This window comes from Agelaius phoeniceus, chromosome 3, assembly GCF_051311805.1.
Source record: "Agelaius phoeniceus isolate bAgePho1 chromosome 3, bAgePho1.hap1, whole genome shotgun sequence".
NCBI lineage: Eukaryota > Metazoa > Chordata > Aves > Passeriformes > Icteridae > Agelaius > Agelaius phoeniceus.
In genome coordinates this window covers 44,321,694-44,334,716 of record NC_135267.1, presented here as the reverse complement: position 1 = coordinate 44,334,716, position 13,023 = coordinate 44,321,694, and the positions used below count along the sequence as shown (strand labels likewise).

At 44.9% G+C, this 13,023-nt stretch overlaps 1 protein-coding gene across 1 annotated transcript; it reads left to right on the top strand.

The window, feature by feature from the left end:
* Nucleotides 1-277: 277 nt before the first annotated feature.
* LOC129118571 (WD repeat and coiled-coil-containing protein) lies at nucleotides 278-8,321 on the top strand. The gene is made up of 5 exons (XM_054630012.2): nucleotides 278-438; nucleotides 760-877; nucleotides 2,632-4,501; nucleotides 5,856-5,973; nucleotides 7,720-8,321. The coding sequence occupies exons 3-5, from the start codon at nucleotides 2,651-2,653 to the stop codon at nucleotides 7,989-7,991; spliced, it is 2,241 nt and encodes a 746-aa protein (XP_054485987.2). The 5' UTR covers nucleotides 278-438; nucleotides 760-877; nucleotides 2,632-2,650; the 3' UTR covers nucleotides 7,992-8,321.
* The last annotated feature ends 4,702 nt before the right edge of the window (nucleotides 8,322-13,023 follow it).

Below are 13,023 nucleotides of genomic sequence, written 5' to 3'. Positions count from 1 at the left end.
GAGTTGAGGAAGCGTTCCCAGGCACACGGCGCGATTCTTGGGGTGTGCTGCGCACAAGAGCTGGGCTCGATGGGTGCCTCCCAGCTGCAGATATGCTCTGATTTATGACTCCTCATCCCCTCCCGCCGCCCGCCCAGCGTCCGCGGCCCCTCAGGGGCGCTGCGGGGATCGGGGGCGGCAGCGGCCGAGGCGCCCGCCCCGTGCAGGCCCCACCCGCGGGGCCATAGAGCGCCGCCGCCACCACAGAGCGGCCGGGCGGGCGGAGCGGCGCCGGCGCCCCCCGCGGCCGGGCGGAGCTGGACCGCGCTGGGCCGGGCGGCGCGGAGAGGGGCGGGCCGGGCCCTGCGGGAAGGCGGTGCCCGCCACAGCCCAGCGCCGCCGGGGCTGCAGGGCCTGGGGCCGCCTCAGCGGAGCGGGGCCGGGCCGCCGGCAGGGCGGGTGAGCGCGGCCGCGGCGGGGCGGAGAGGCGGCGGGAGGCGGGGAGGAGCGGGGCGGGCGGGCCCGCGCAGGCAGCGGCGGCGCAGGCGGGAGGTTTGTGCGGGCTCCCCGGCCCGCCGCTGCCCTGGCCGCTCCGTGCAGGGGGGTCCCTAGAGCGGCTCCTCTGTCCCTGGGGGTGGGACGGGCACCGCGTTTCGCCGACACCCGGCCTGTAGTGTGACACCTGCCCGGGGAGCTACGGCCGGGCCGGGCGCTGCAGGAGGCGGTGTGGCTTTGGACACAGGAATGCACTGGCCACTCTTGCTCTTTTTGCTTTTCCAGGGCAGCTGGGATAGTGACAACGCCCGTTGTGACACAGGAACATCTCCAGACGGCCCAGGAGGCTTTAGCATCTTTCAGTGCCTTGTGAGGCACATTCTCTCGCATCTCCCTGCCATCAGTAAGTATTGACCAGCAGAGTGGGTTCTGAGCACAGGGAACATCCAATGTTAATTTTCCTGGAACTGGTGACTGCTTAACAGGACTGAGTTGGTTATAGAGGAGAGGCCAGGTAGATGGTGGAGAAGTTGCATTGGAAGTATCTTGAGTGTTCTCCTGTGAGGCAGGATTCTGTGTGCTTAAACTTATCCCTGACAGACATTTCCTTAATTGGCTCTTACAGATTATGAAATTCATGTAGCGCCTTCCCCTCCTCTCCAAGGTAACCTGCTTCAATGCTTAGCTATTACATATAGTCAGAATTTTTCCTTAATAGCTGACCTAAATCTTTGTTGAAACTAAGCTGATTATTATCATGCCCTGTCCAGAGTATACCTGGAGACCAGTGGATGGATGTTCTGTCACTGGGCTGGTGAATGTTCTCTGGTTCCCACTCACAGTCTTCTCCAGACAGAGAACCCACTTCCTGTGTTTCTCTGATCCCTTAGCTTTGTTGAGCATTTCTATCATCTTCAACTCAGAAGGAGGTTCAATGGAGGTGCTGTTAGCAATGAGGAAGTAGGGCAGTTATCTCCCTTGTGTATCTCCATCCCTCTTAAAACATTCCAGAATGAATTATTCTTACTTGGCTACATATCTCACATTACTGAAATATTCAGTTTGTGATTTATTGTAAGCCACATCCTTTTTTGCTATACCTCTACCCAGGGAATTATTCCTGGAGAGGTATCCAAGTTGGTGGGTTTTTTTTTTAGTAAGTATATTATCTTGCACTTGTTATTAGGTTGAGAAGTTACTTTGGTCATAATAACATAACTTTCTATACAATTTTTATATTTTAAATCCATTCTTGCAATCCTCTTCCTTCAAGTTTAGGGTCATCCACACATAATTAAAATACTGAGTGGTGCCAGGCCCCGCACATTGTGATAAACTCTTCCAGTTTGACAGTTTTTAGTCTCAAACAACTTTCTTGTTCTTCTTGTTTCCTACTAAAACTGCAGCTCATTCTGTGCCATGGCTTTACATCTGAGCCAAATTTTGTGCAGATCTCAAATTAGGAAACCATCGATTCCTTTCAACTGGCTTTTGTGCACGGAGTAGGGATTGCTCACAGCTCAAAAACTAGAAGTTAGTGTAAAATCCTGAAGTTTTCCCAAGTGTTGATGCCTTGTGTATGCCTTCTTTTAAATTATTTTTTCTTTCATTTCCTCAGAAAAATCTGCTTTCATCCTAATTCTCTTCAAAATTGCATTTGCTTTCTTAGACAGCTTTCTGGGATAACCATCCAAATGCCTCCTTCTCACACGCTTAATACAGGATCAGATTTGTAGATAATACATTAATGCTTGGTTATACTTGTCAGGGATGACTTCATCTGGCCACAACTGCTCCAGGAAGTTGAGAGCAGCAATATTTTGAGAATTGTTGATATTGAAATAAACAGAAAATAATCTGAGAACAGCGAATTACTGATTAGAATGTAGGGACTGATCTTGTGATGGAAATGCAGCAGAAATCTGACAGTAAGGCTATAGAAACAGCAAAGCTTCTTTCTCTTAAAATTGCATTTCATGGTGGAAACATCATAAACAAAAAATTACTGGGCTGGGAATTAAGCATAGGTGAACATTATGTTTATATTGACTTCACTGGAAGGAAGAGTCCAGCACTGGCAGGGTCATAAGCTAAATGGTAATCCAGGTACCGTCCTCTACAATAATTTCTTTTTCCTTCTCATTCTGCTCTGTGTAGATGTTCCACTTTGAAAGCCATGGAGCTGGGAAAGGCGAAGCTCCTGCGCACCGGCCTCAACGCCTTGCACCAGGCCATCCACCCGGTGCACGGGCTGGCCTGGACGGACGGCAAGCAGGTGATCCTGACCGCGCTGCACCTGCACAACGGGGAGCCCACCTTCGGTGACTCCAGCGTGGTGGGTCAGTTTGAGCACGTGCACGGGCTCTACTGGGGCCCCTGTCCCGCCGAGGCCCCAGCCCTGCTGGCCGTGCAGCACAAAAAGCACATCACCATCTGGCAGCTCTGCTTCAACGGCGCCGACAGGAACAAGCTCCTCGTTTCCCAGGTCTGCGACATCAGCGAGCCCTATCCCGTGCTCCCCCAGGGCTGCGTGTGGCATCCCAGCAAGGAGGTGTTGGCCGTGCTGACCACCCGGGACGCCTCCGTCCTGCCCTCTGTCCACCTCGACAGCTCCAGGATTAACGCGGACATCAAGGGCAGCGGGCTCATCCACTGCGCCTGTTGGACCAAGGAAGGCAACCGCTTGGTTGTGGGGGTGGGCAGTGCCCTCCATTCCTACATTTGGGATGATGCTCAGAAGACACTCAGCGCTTGCTCTTTTTGCCCAATCTTTGATGTGGGAGGCTACATCTGTGCCGTGGAAGCTACGCAGAATTTACAAGTTGCTGTTGCCACCGAGCTCCCTCTGGACAAGATCTGTGGCTTAAATGCTGGTGTTGCCTTTGAAGTTCCATCAAGTGTTGAAACCGAGTCCTTCCCCTCACAGTCCAGCTTGTGTGGGGAGGAAGAGTATTCTTTGGATGGGGGGAAGAAGTCACTGGACTCTGAGAAGCCCTTGCCTGTAGTTACATCTCCTGTGGATCTAACTCACATACTTTCTAGCAAGCAGAGTGCTGATTCCAGCCCTCTCCTCCACCTGAGGCCCAAGGACTACCTGACGGGAAGTGGCCAAGATTCCTCACACCTCATCTTGGTGACTTTTGAAAGAAAGGTTACCACTACTAAAAAAGTGAGCATCCCAGGCATTCTTGTTCCTGATATAATGGCTTTTGACTCCAAAACTCAAACTGTATCTGTTGCCTCCAATACTTGTAATGTTATTTTAGTCTATTCACTGACTTCATCCAATTTACCTAATATTCAACAAATTCAGCTAGAGAAAAGCGAGAAGCCGAAGGGGTTGTGCTTCTTGACCAATAAATTGTTACTGATACTGGTTGGAAGACAAAAATTCTCTGACCCTGCTTTTCTTCCTTCTTCAAGATCAGACAAATACATGATCCGATTGATGATTAAAGAACTGATACTTGAAATGTGTCCTTCAAAGGCTGTGTCAGCTGATGGCAGCTCCAGTTTGAACCTTTCCAGTGTTACTCCTGATCCCTCTAGAGATGTCCACCCACTCAGCCGTGGGCTCCTGATTCCAGATCGCTCTGCCCTTCAGTCCCCCACAAGCCGAAGGAAACTCATTGAAGAAATCAAGAGTCCTGCTTATGAACAAAACTTGGTGTTGAACATCAGCGACCTCAAAGAGAAAAAGATTTCCATGAATTTTCCTCCAGCTGTCGAGACTCTGGATGCTGAGCCAGTTAATCGGAGCGTGGCACTATCTAATGCTTCAAACAGGCCAACGTCCCCAAAAAGGCAGCATGAGGCAGCTTCCAAAATACCCAATTCTTACAAGAATAACCTCTTCAGTGAGAAGGAGGCGAGTTACTTTTTGAAAAATGTGGAAAAATTGTCTGGTAACTTCGCAGAATTGCAGCACCATCTTTCTGAATTAACTGAGCTGCTAAAATCTGGGAAGAGAAATCTTGCAGTGTACCCATCTTCTCAGGAACCATCATTTATTAAAATCACCTGCCAGGTAATTTTAATATTGGAAGCCTTAATGGTGAAGCCTGTTTGTGGCTGTATGTTCTTTGTAATGCTCAGGTAACAGTCAGTAGGATTAGATTTCCATCCTGTTTCTGCAGGTATTTATATATGATTATAAATCCCATTACTCTGCAGGCTTCCAGTGTTTTTAAAGCAATGGGATATCCTGGAATGTGAAGCTCCCTGCCCCACCTCACCGTGGGCCAAACTTCTCAGCTCTGCAGTGAGGCTGCAGGGACTCAAGAGGACTCACATATTGCAGCCCAGCTGCAGAATTAAAGCCCTTTATAGAGATCTAGGAAGGGAATGCTTTTCCTAGGCAACACCTAAAGCTTTCTGTATAGAAATTTAGACAAGTGAAGATTTCCATGTGTGGGAATTGGTATCAATCTCCCGCTCTCCTGTGAGGAAAACTAAAATAATGAAGACTGAAACAAAAGCAAATTGCCTTGGCTTTGAAACAGAAATGTTGCTAATTAGCATTGAGAGCACCATCCAAGGAGGAAAGAGACCTTTAGGGACACAATAGATAATTCCATTAACATGGCTTAAAAATGGATTTAAAGTGAAATTTCACATGAAAAACACATTGTTTGGCTGAAAGATTTGCTCTTGCAAATCTCATGCTAGAAAGGGTAAATTACCTGATTATCAAAACCTGGCAGAGATCTACTATGTCATTTCTAGAATTCAGAATAATTAACCTTAGTCAATATTCAAAGTAATTTAACCTGCCATTTTCCTTTCAATTAGCTCTTACTTTTAAGCTTTATTACTGAAAAAAAGTCCCAACTTTTGTAGCATTGAATTCAAGTTCTAGATCATATTCCCTCACTCTCTTCACTGTTTTCCATTGTAAACATTTAATAATTGTAATAACAGATTTAAAAAATGCCTTCCTGTGCCCAACTGGGCATATTCTTTGAAGATGCTTTTTGGATTTAAGGCTTGGAGCAGTGATGGTCAGGGGTGGGACAAATAAGCCCTTCTGACTTGTGAGTCTGTTCCTCACCCCAGCATTCAAGCTCCTTGGGGAAGTCCTTCACAGATGGAAGGATGTGGATGAGGATTGTGCTGTGGATGAAGCTCGTGGTTTCTCCAGCAGCAGTGGATTTTCTCCCCTGTTCTGACATGCTGGATAAGTATTGTTCCTTGCTGCTGTCACTCATGAACACTTTGACAGCTGAGACTTCAAAGGATAAATCTTGCAAATGGGCCTGAATGTGTGGAGCATTTGACTTTCTGTAAATAATGCCACTGAAGACACGTCTGTGATCCTGTTGTGATTAATGCCATTTTAACTATACATCACAGTAGCTGATGACTGTTGCTTGCATTTTCAGAGGCAGCTTTCCAAAAGTGATGCAGATGAAAGTCGGGCTGTTCTCCTCTGTGGTGGTAAACTCCGCCTAAACATCGTCCAGCAGATATTCAACCTCTCCCTTGTAGAAATGCAGCATGGTATGTTGGGATTATCCAAGAGGAAAACACTTCATACAAACACCTTGTCAGAGATGCTGTGGCTGCTCCATCCCTGGAAGTGTCCCACAGCCTGGTCTACTGGAAGGTGTCCATGCCCATGGCAGGGGAGTGGACCTGGATGAGCTTTAGGGTCCCTTCCTACCCAAACCATTCTGTGATTCTGTGTGTCATTCTTAGTGAGCAATAGCAATATGCATATTCCATCCAGGGAAAAACCCAAGAAATAAATAATGAAAGATGAATAAAATTTTGCCTTTTGGTTTTTTTTTAATAATGTAAAAATTCTTCTCTGAATCTTCTTTTACTGAGAAGAGTCTTCATTATTAAAAAAAAAAGAAGAGCAAACTTTAATATTGATGCTCTTGTCAAGTAACTAGTTATACAGCAAAATTGCTTTCAGCCAGTGTTTTACTTGTTTTCAGCTGCTCAATAGAGAGAAGTCTGAGTAGCAAGGAGAGTAGGGTTGACTGGTGGTTTTGGGAGTACAGTGTTCTATATTTGAAACTGTGGCTCCAGCATCTAGACTTGCTGTAGGAAATGCTGTAGCACAGAAGCAGCTCTGTACTCTTCAGCAGTGCATCAGGTTTTGCTGTGAAGTAAACTGCCTCTCTTCCTGCTGTGTTCTCCTCTGCTGTTACCAGTTCATGCTGTGCCCATTTCATGTGTCTGTGTACATGTCAGTTCTGAGTGTCTCACTCTGGGCAGAAGTAGAAAACACACTTTGGGGTATGATTTCTTACTACTACAGGTATTCCCTGTGCTGTATTCCATCTACTTGCCCCCTGTATCTACTCTCCCCCTGCTTGCAGATCACTGGGCAGCCATCCCAAAGCCTAAGGCTGCTGTTCTTGCCATTGTTCTTGCCAAGTTTTATTTCTCCTAAAGAATTCTAGAGGGAGTATGTTTGTTTGAAATATACAGATGCAAAGTAGGAATGGTATTTTCAAATCCTGAGTTGTATTGATTTTCAAGTTTGGTCCAAATTAAGCCAAAAGATTAGATGGTTGTGTGCCTTTAAGCTACAATCTTCTTGTGACGTAAAGTTACATAATACAAATTTACAAACAGCTGGAAATGCTCCTCTGAATTCCCTTACCCCTCATGAGCTCTATTTTCTTGCTTTATCAGCTTAATGGATAAAAATATAAAAATTTTCTAGTTTATTTATGTTGGCAGAAGTCAGGGTTTCAGATTCAAATTGTAGAGAAAAAAACTAGTGATGAAGTCAAATAGCAAATGGCCCAGAGATTTTGGGTTTGTACAGTATTGTAAAATGTTCCTTCCTTGTATTTCTTGGAATTAAGTATAGTGAAATTATGTAATAAAAGCAATTTCTAAATTGTCTTTATTACAATAATTTGTCATTTAATTTACTAAATCTCTGCTTTTTATAGTAGCTGCATAGCTTTAGCACTGTGAAGTAGCTTATCAATACCTAATTAAAACCAAGTGTGGATGCTTATGAATTCTGCTCAGAATTTCAATCCTCCTCCTCATTTGAAGCATGCATTTATTATTGTCTCCTCTCCTAATGGCAAAATCCATCATAGTTGCCAAGTGTCCTTTATTTTTGAGATTGTACAACCTGTATATTTTCATACCTTTTCTTTTCTAGAAAGTTGTAAATATACCGAAGCATTTAATTCTAGAAGAAATTTGGTTTTTACCTTAAAGGTACCCTAATTACACAAAGATTTATCAACAGCCATGTGCTTGTCTTCCCAGGTTCCTCTTGGATCATCCTCACAGCAGACAGCGAGGGCTTCATCCCGTTAATGTTCACATCCACACAGGAGATCCTCATCAGAGATGCCACTGCAAAAGGCTACAGTGCCCGCTCCTCCAAAACTCTGGACATCATCAGTTCCACACAGGGGTGTAGATCCACTTCTTCTGAAAGCCTGGACATCACCAGTTCTCTGGAAGTACTGAGGGACTGCTCCTCCAAGACCTTGGACAGCATCAGCCCTTCAGAACAGCCCAGCAATAAAATGTAGTTTTTGACAGTGGTTTTGCAATACCTCTCTGATGATGGGAGGCTTTTATGTTTACTGTATGGGACTGCAAATTATTAATAACAGTCTCAAATGTCTGTACAATTTCTATAATTTTTTGTTGCATTGTAAATTATTTATTTGATCCTTGGAAACGTTAACTTTTTTTTATACTGAGCAGTGTTTTTTAACTATGTCTCTTGAGGTACAGATGAGGTTGAAAATGTGCATTCTTACAAGTTTCTGAGCTCAAGTTTCCATCTCGGTCTTTAATACATTGGTGGTTTTAGATAATAGTAAACTTGGATAATAAAGAAATCTTTGAAAATGCTGCATTGTCCCCCATTTCCTCTTTTCTGCCAAAGCCTGAAATATTGTGCTGGTGTTGTTTAGGAGCAGTGCCTGCAGAAGTGCACCTGGGTTTGCACTGGTGTAAGCACCAATGGAAGGTCATGGAGTTTGGGACAAAATAGGATTATGAGTAATACCCATATTGTGTGTAAGCAATATCTTTTTCCCCTCCTGTACCTGCCCATAACACTCCTCTGCTTCCATCTCTGGATTTGGGGAAGTGGTTGCCACATGTCTCATCCAGCTAAAGTCTGACAGAAGAAAATGTTCTATGGGCTTTTGTAGTGAGAAAGAGAGAAAATGCAATGGGGAAATGTAGAAAAAGTTTATGTAAGCACAAGTTTATGTAACATGATTGAAGCACTGAAGAAAAGACTAATCCAAGATTGCTCCCCATAAAATCACAGCATGATAACTTTAAGCAGTTTATCAGGCTTTCACAGTGGCACTTACTGTGTGAGAAGGCATCAAGCAGCTAGATTATAGAATTGGAGCTGCTGTCTCAGGACAAAGATAATCTCCTTTTTTTTATTGCCTATTTGGAAATTTAGCCACTGTCAAACTAAATATATCCACAAAAACACAGTATTAAAGATACAACACTAGCAAAAGCTGCAGAGAGCACTCAGCATTGGGTGGTGAAACTACAAGTTACAGCTTTTGATGAACGGGGAAGAAGGAAAACAAAGTGAAATACTTTGGCAGTTGTGGGCTCAATCCTTTACATAACGTGTCTTCTCAGTAATGGTCACTGTTTCATCAAAAGGTGGACCATGATTACAGCTGTCCTTACCAGAAAGTCACTGAAACCTCAGCACTGGGTGTGGGTTCAAAGCAGGCTGGATGCTGGGGATGGTCCATGTTTCTTCACAGCTGCCTGACAGTCCTTTTTCATGCCTGTTCCTGATTCCAACATCCCACTAACCCATGGGAGGAGAGGGTCAGGGCTGAGCACTCTTGGCTCTGCAGAATACCTTGACTTTGAATTTCTCATGTCTCAAATGCTGCTTCTGTAATTTTGTTATGCAGCCAAAGTGTATATAAAAATTAGCTGCTTATTTTGGAATTGTTCCTATTTGTGTTAGATTGACAAGACAAAGTGTCCCACCAGTAGTGTGCTCAGTCTCAGGCTGCACCAAACAGACCTGTGGAGTTCTTCCAGCTCCCCATGTAAGCACCAAGGACTTACCTGTGCACAGGGCAGTGCCGTGTGGGGTAAGTGGAGCAGACACAGCAAGAGCTGCTTGACAGCTACAGACACCTGCTAAAAGCTGTTAATAGTTTGGTCAACAGATTACACTGGCTCTTCATGGTGTGCTCTGTGCACATGGACAAATACTGCATTTAAAATATAATCCTAGGAATCTTGGAAGAATAAAATTCTTACGTTGACGGACTTGCTTATTTAATGGAATCACAGAATCATGTGGCTTGGAAGGGACCTGAAAGATCATCTAGTTCCAACCCCTGCTGTGGGCAAGCGTAGGGGGATAGAATATAAGAAAATAAAGATAGTGTAGAAAGTAATCTTACCCCTAAGGAGTTGCAGCTGGGCCAATTAGCAAAGATTAGGAAGAGGCCTGAATTTAACAGGCCACAGCTATAACCAATGAGAAGAAGAGTGCTATAAAAGAGTGGGGTGGGCCCTTGAAAAGGGAACGGAAGTTAGTTAGCTACTTTGTGAAGAAGGAGTGAGTGCTCTGAGGAACTACCCATGAGAAATAGCAAGAAGGTATGAAACTTTTGCAATAGAGAGACAACATTATGGAACCCCTGCAATACGATAACAACAGGCAGGGACACCTTTTACTAGACCTGGTTGCTCCAAGCCTATCCAGCCTGGCCTTGAACACTTCCAGGGATGAAGCATCCACAGTTTCTATGAGCAATTTGTGTCAGTGCCTCACCACCCTCACAGAAAATAATTCCTTCCCAATGTGTCAACTAAACGTGCTCTCTTTCAGTTTAAAGCCATTTCCCCCTTGTCTATTACCACATGCTCTTTTAAAAATTCCCTCTCCAGCTCTCTTGTAGGCATTGGAAACTCTAAGGCCTCCTCTGATTCTTCTCCAGACTGAACAACCCCAGCTCTCTCAGCCTGTCTCCACAGCAGAGCTGCTCCAGCCCTCAGAGCATCATCATGGCCTTCCCTGGACTCACTCCAACAGGTCTGTGTCCTTCATATATTAGGGGTCCCAGAGCTGGACACAGGACTTCAGGTGGGATCTCACAGGACTTGTCCCTCACCTTCTGTCCATGCTGCTTTTGATGCAGCCCAGGACACATTTGGCACACTGCTGCACAACAAAAGCACGTTAATGCACATTTGGCTTTCTGGGCTCTGAGCACACATTGCCAACTTACGTTGAACTTCTCGTCAACTAACACACCCAAGTATTTCAGGGCTGCTTGATTTCAAATCAAAGTGCTATTTCTAAACTTATGGGATGATTTTCACCAAAGCTGAATGTTAAAAGAAGGCCCAAATAGTTGGAAAAAGTACCAAGCCTAATCCAAGAATCCTTAAGAGAAGACTGCAGGTTTTAACAAACTCTCTTCTCTTATGGCTCTTCTTTCATGCCTACAAGTCCCTTTGGGAATTCTGGAGTTGCCCATTCTCTCTGCTAGGCCAGCTCAGCACAGCTGAGACTTTGCCAGGAGTCTGGGGTGGCTGAAGTTCTGCTTCATCCCACACTGATGTCAGCAGGTACTTCCATGCACTGAGACTCACGATCCAACGCGTCCAGCAGCTGTGGAAATTGTTGAACCTGCTGGATGTGGAAATGTGCATTCTATTCTATGACTTTGAAGGTGACCAGAGGGGGAGTTTATTTTGGAAACACAAGGGAATTTAAGTCCTCGTGGGCTTCAGCCAGTTTGAACAGAAACTTCTCAGCCAATGTAAACCTGTTACATCATCACAGTGACAAGCCCTAGGCAGACAAAAACATCCTCTAGGTAAAACAGATGAAATTCTATGATGGAGAATACTAAGGTGTAAAGGGAATTATTTTGATCCTTTGCTGAATACAGATGATGCTGTGTACATCAGCAAAAACAGGCTGGCAGGGGATGGGTGCTGGGCCTCCAAAGTGGAGCTTTGTCAGTGAAGCTGAGCAAACAACCATCATCAGTTCCATGAGACCTGAGCAATTCTTCCTCATCATCTACAGCAGAGCACAGCAAAAGTCAGAACAGACATCTGAATTGTGTAGCTGAAATTCATGCTCTCATCTAAGATCATTTGGAGTAAGAAATAGATCAGGATCTCCAGCTGGGCTTGGAGGCTGCCCTCTTTAATGCCTCTGAAGTGGTACTGAGGACCCAACTGCCCTGAAAAGTGCCACAGCTTAAAAGTGTCTTCTCTTTGTTCAGCTCTATCATGCCAGTTTTTTGTCTTCAGAGACTGTAAATTCTCAGGTGCTACATAGCAAAAACTTTCCTCCTCTGCCTTGGAGACAGACAGATGCTGCTGCTTCATCTTCTGAATGAAGCTTCTCAGTGAGTTAGCATCTGGTTTGTGCAGCAAGTTTGCTGTTTGTGAAGTGAAAGCCATCTGATTTCATATTTTAAGCCTACAGCATATACACATTCTTGTAACCATAACATTTAGCACTCTTGCTGAGTAGCTGAACTGTGGAATTGCAGAAAGTTTAAAAAAAAAAACATTCAGTGAAATTGCATGAAAACAAAATTCCCTCCTGCACCCACCTGTTGCATGAGTCCAACTGAGCTTCCTATCAGTCCAGAAGATTTCTTAAGGAAAAGGCTATTGTAACACTTTGAGACTGTTTTTACACAACTATGATATGAAATTCATATTATGTATATGATTGACCACTAAACTGCTGTAATCTATTGGATGGGACTTTGAGCTAACTTGCCCTCTCTTCTTCATCTTACAGCTGAACAACAGATACCAGGTCTGAAAGGACCCAAGTTGCCTTGGTGGAAACTCCTCCTCTCAACAGGATTGATTTAACTCTATGTTTTCTGTCTACAGCCCAGAAAGGCAAGCAGAGAAGTAAATGAACAAGTGGTATTTGGAAACAAACTCAGAACTCAAAAGCATTTTGCTTTAAAACATTTTCCTCTTCAACTACTTTGCTTGGAATGCTGAAGGTGAATAAAGATGAGAGGATGCAGCAGGGATTGAATCAAGCAGCAATTCTTATAAGGTTCAGGAGTGACTTAAGGAATTAGTACTCAAATCTTCAGAGCTCTTCCTGAAAAGCCAGTGACCTGACACAGGAGGTCCCAGCCTTCAGAGACTCCCCAGGGACAGATGTCCAAGGTGGTGTCCACCTGTTAATGTGGGGTACTTGGCAGAAGGGATCTGATCCAGATAAGCCAAGGTCAGTCAGCAAGCTCAGGGACAGGCAAGGGACAACAAGGCAGGAGAGGAACACAGAGGCACAGCTGGTGGCCAACAGCAACCCTCTCCACCAGTGCCTGGTGGGAACAGCAGCTTGGATATGGAGTTACCTGATCACCAGCAGGAAGCTTTAGGGGGGTGGGGTAACCTTGGAAGGTGCCAGCGTTGTTGTTAGGCAGGAAAAGCAATGAAACTGGAAGAGAAGACTGAGTTGATGGTTAGACTTGATGATCTTCAAGGTCTTTTCCAACTGTAGTGATTCCATGATACAATGACTGGTGATCAGCTCAGCTACTGACTGCCAGTAAC

Bases quoted from the DNA above. Each gene is read 5' to 3' on its own strand.
- LOC129118571 (XM_054630012.2), top strand. From the start codon at position 2,651: ATGGAGCTGGGAAAGGCGAAGCTCCTGCGCACCGGCCTCAACGCCTTG. The intron at 4,502-5,855 runs GTAATTTTAATA...TTGCATTTTCAG, and splicing joins TTATTAAAATCACCTGCCAG to AGGCAGCTTTCCAAAAGTGA. The intron at 5,974-7,719 runs GTATGTTGGGAT...TTGTCTTCCCAG, and splicing joins CCTTGTAGAAATGCAGCATG to GTTCCTCTTGGATCATCCTC.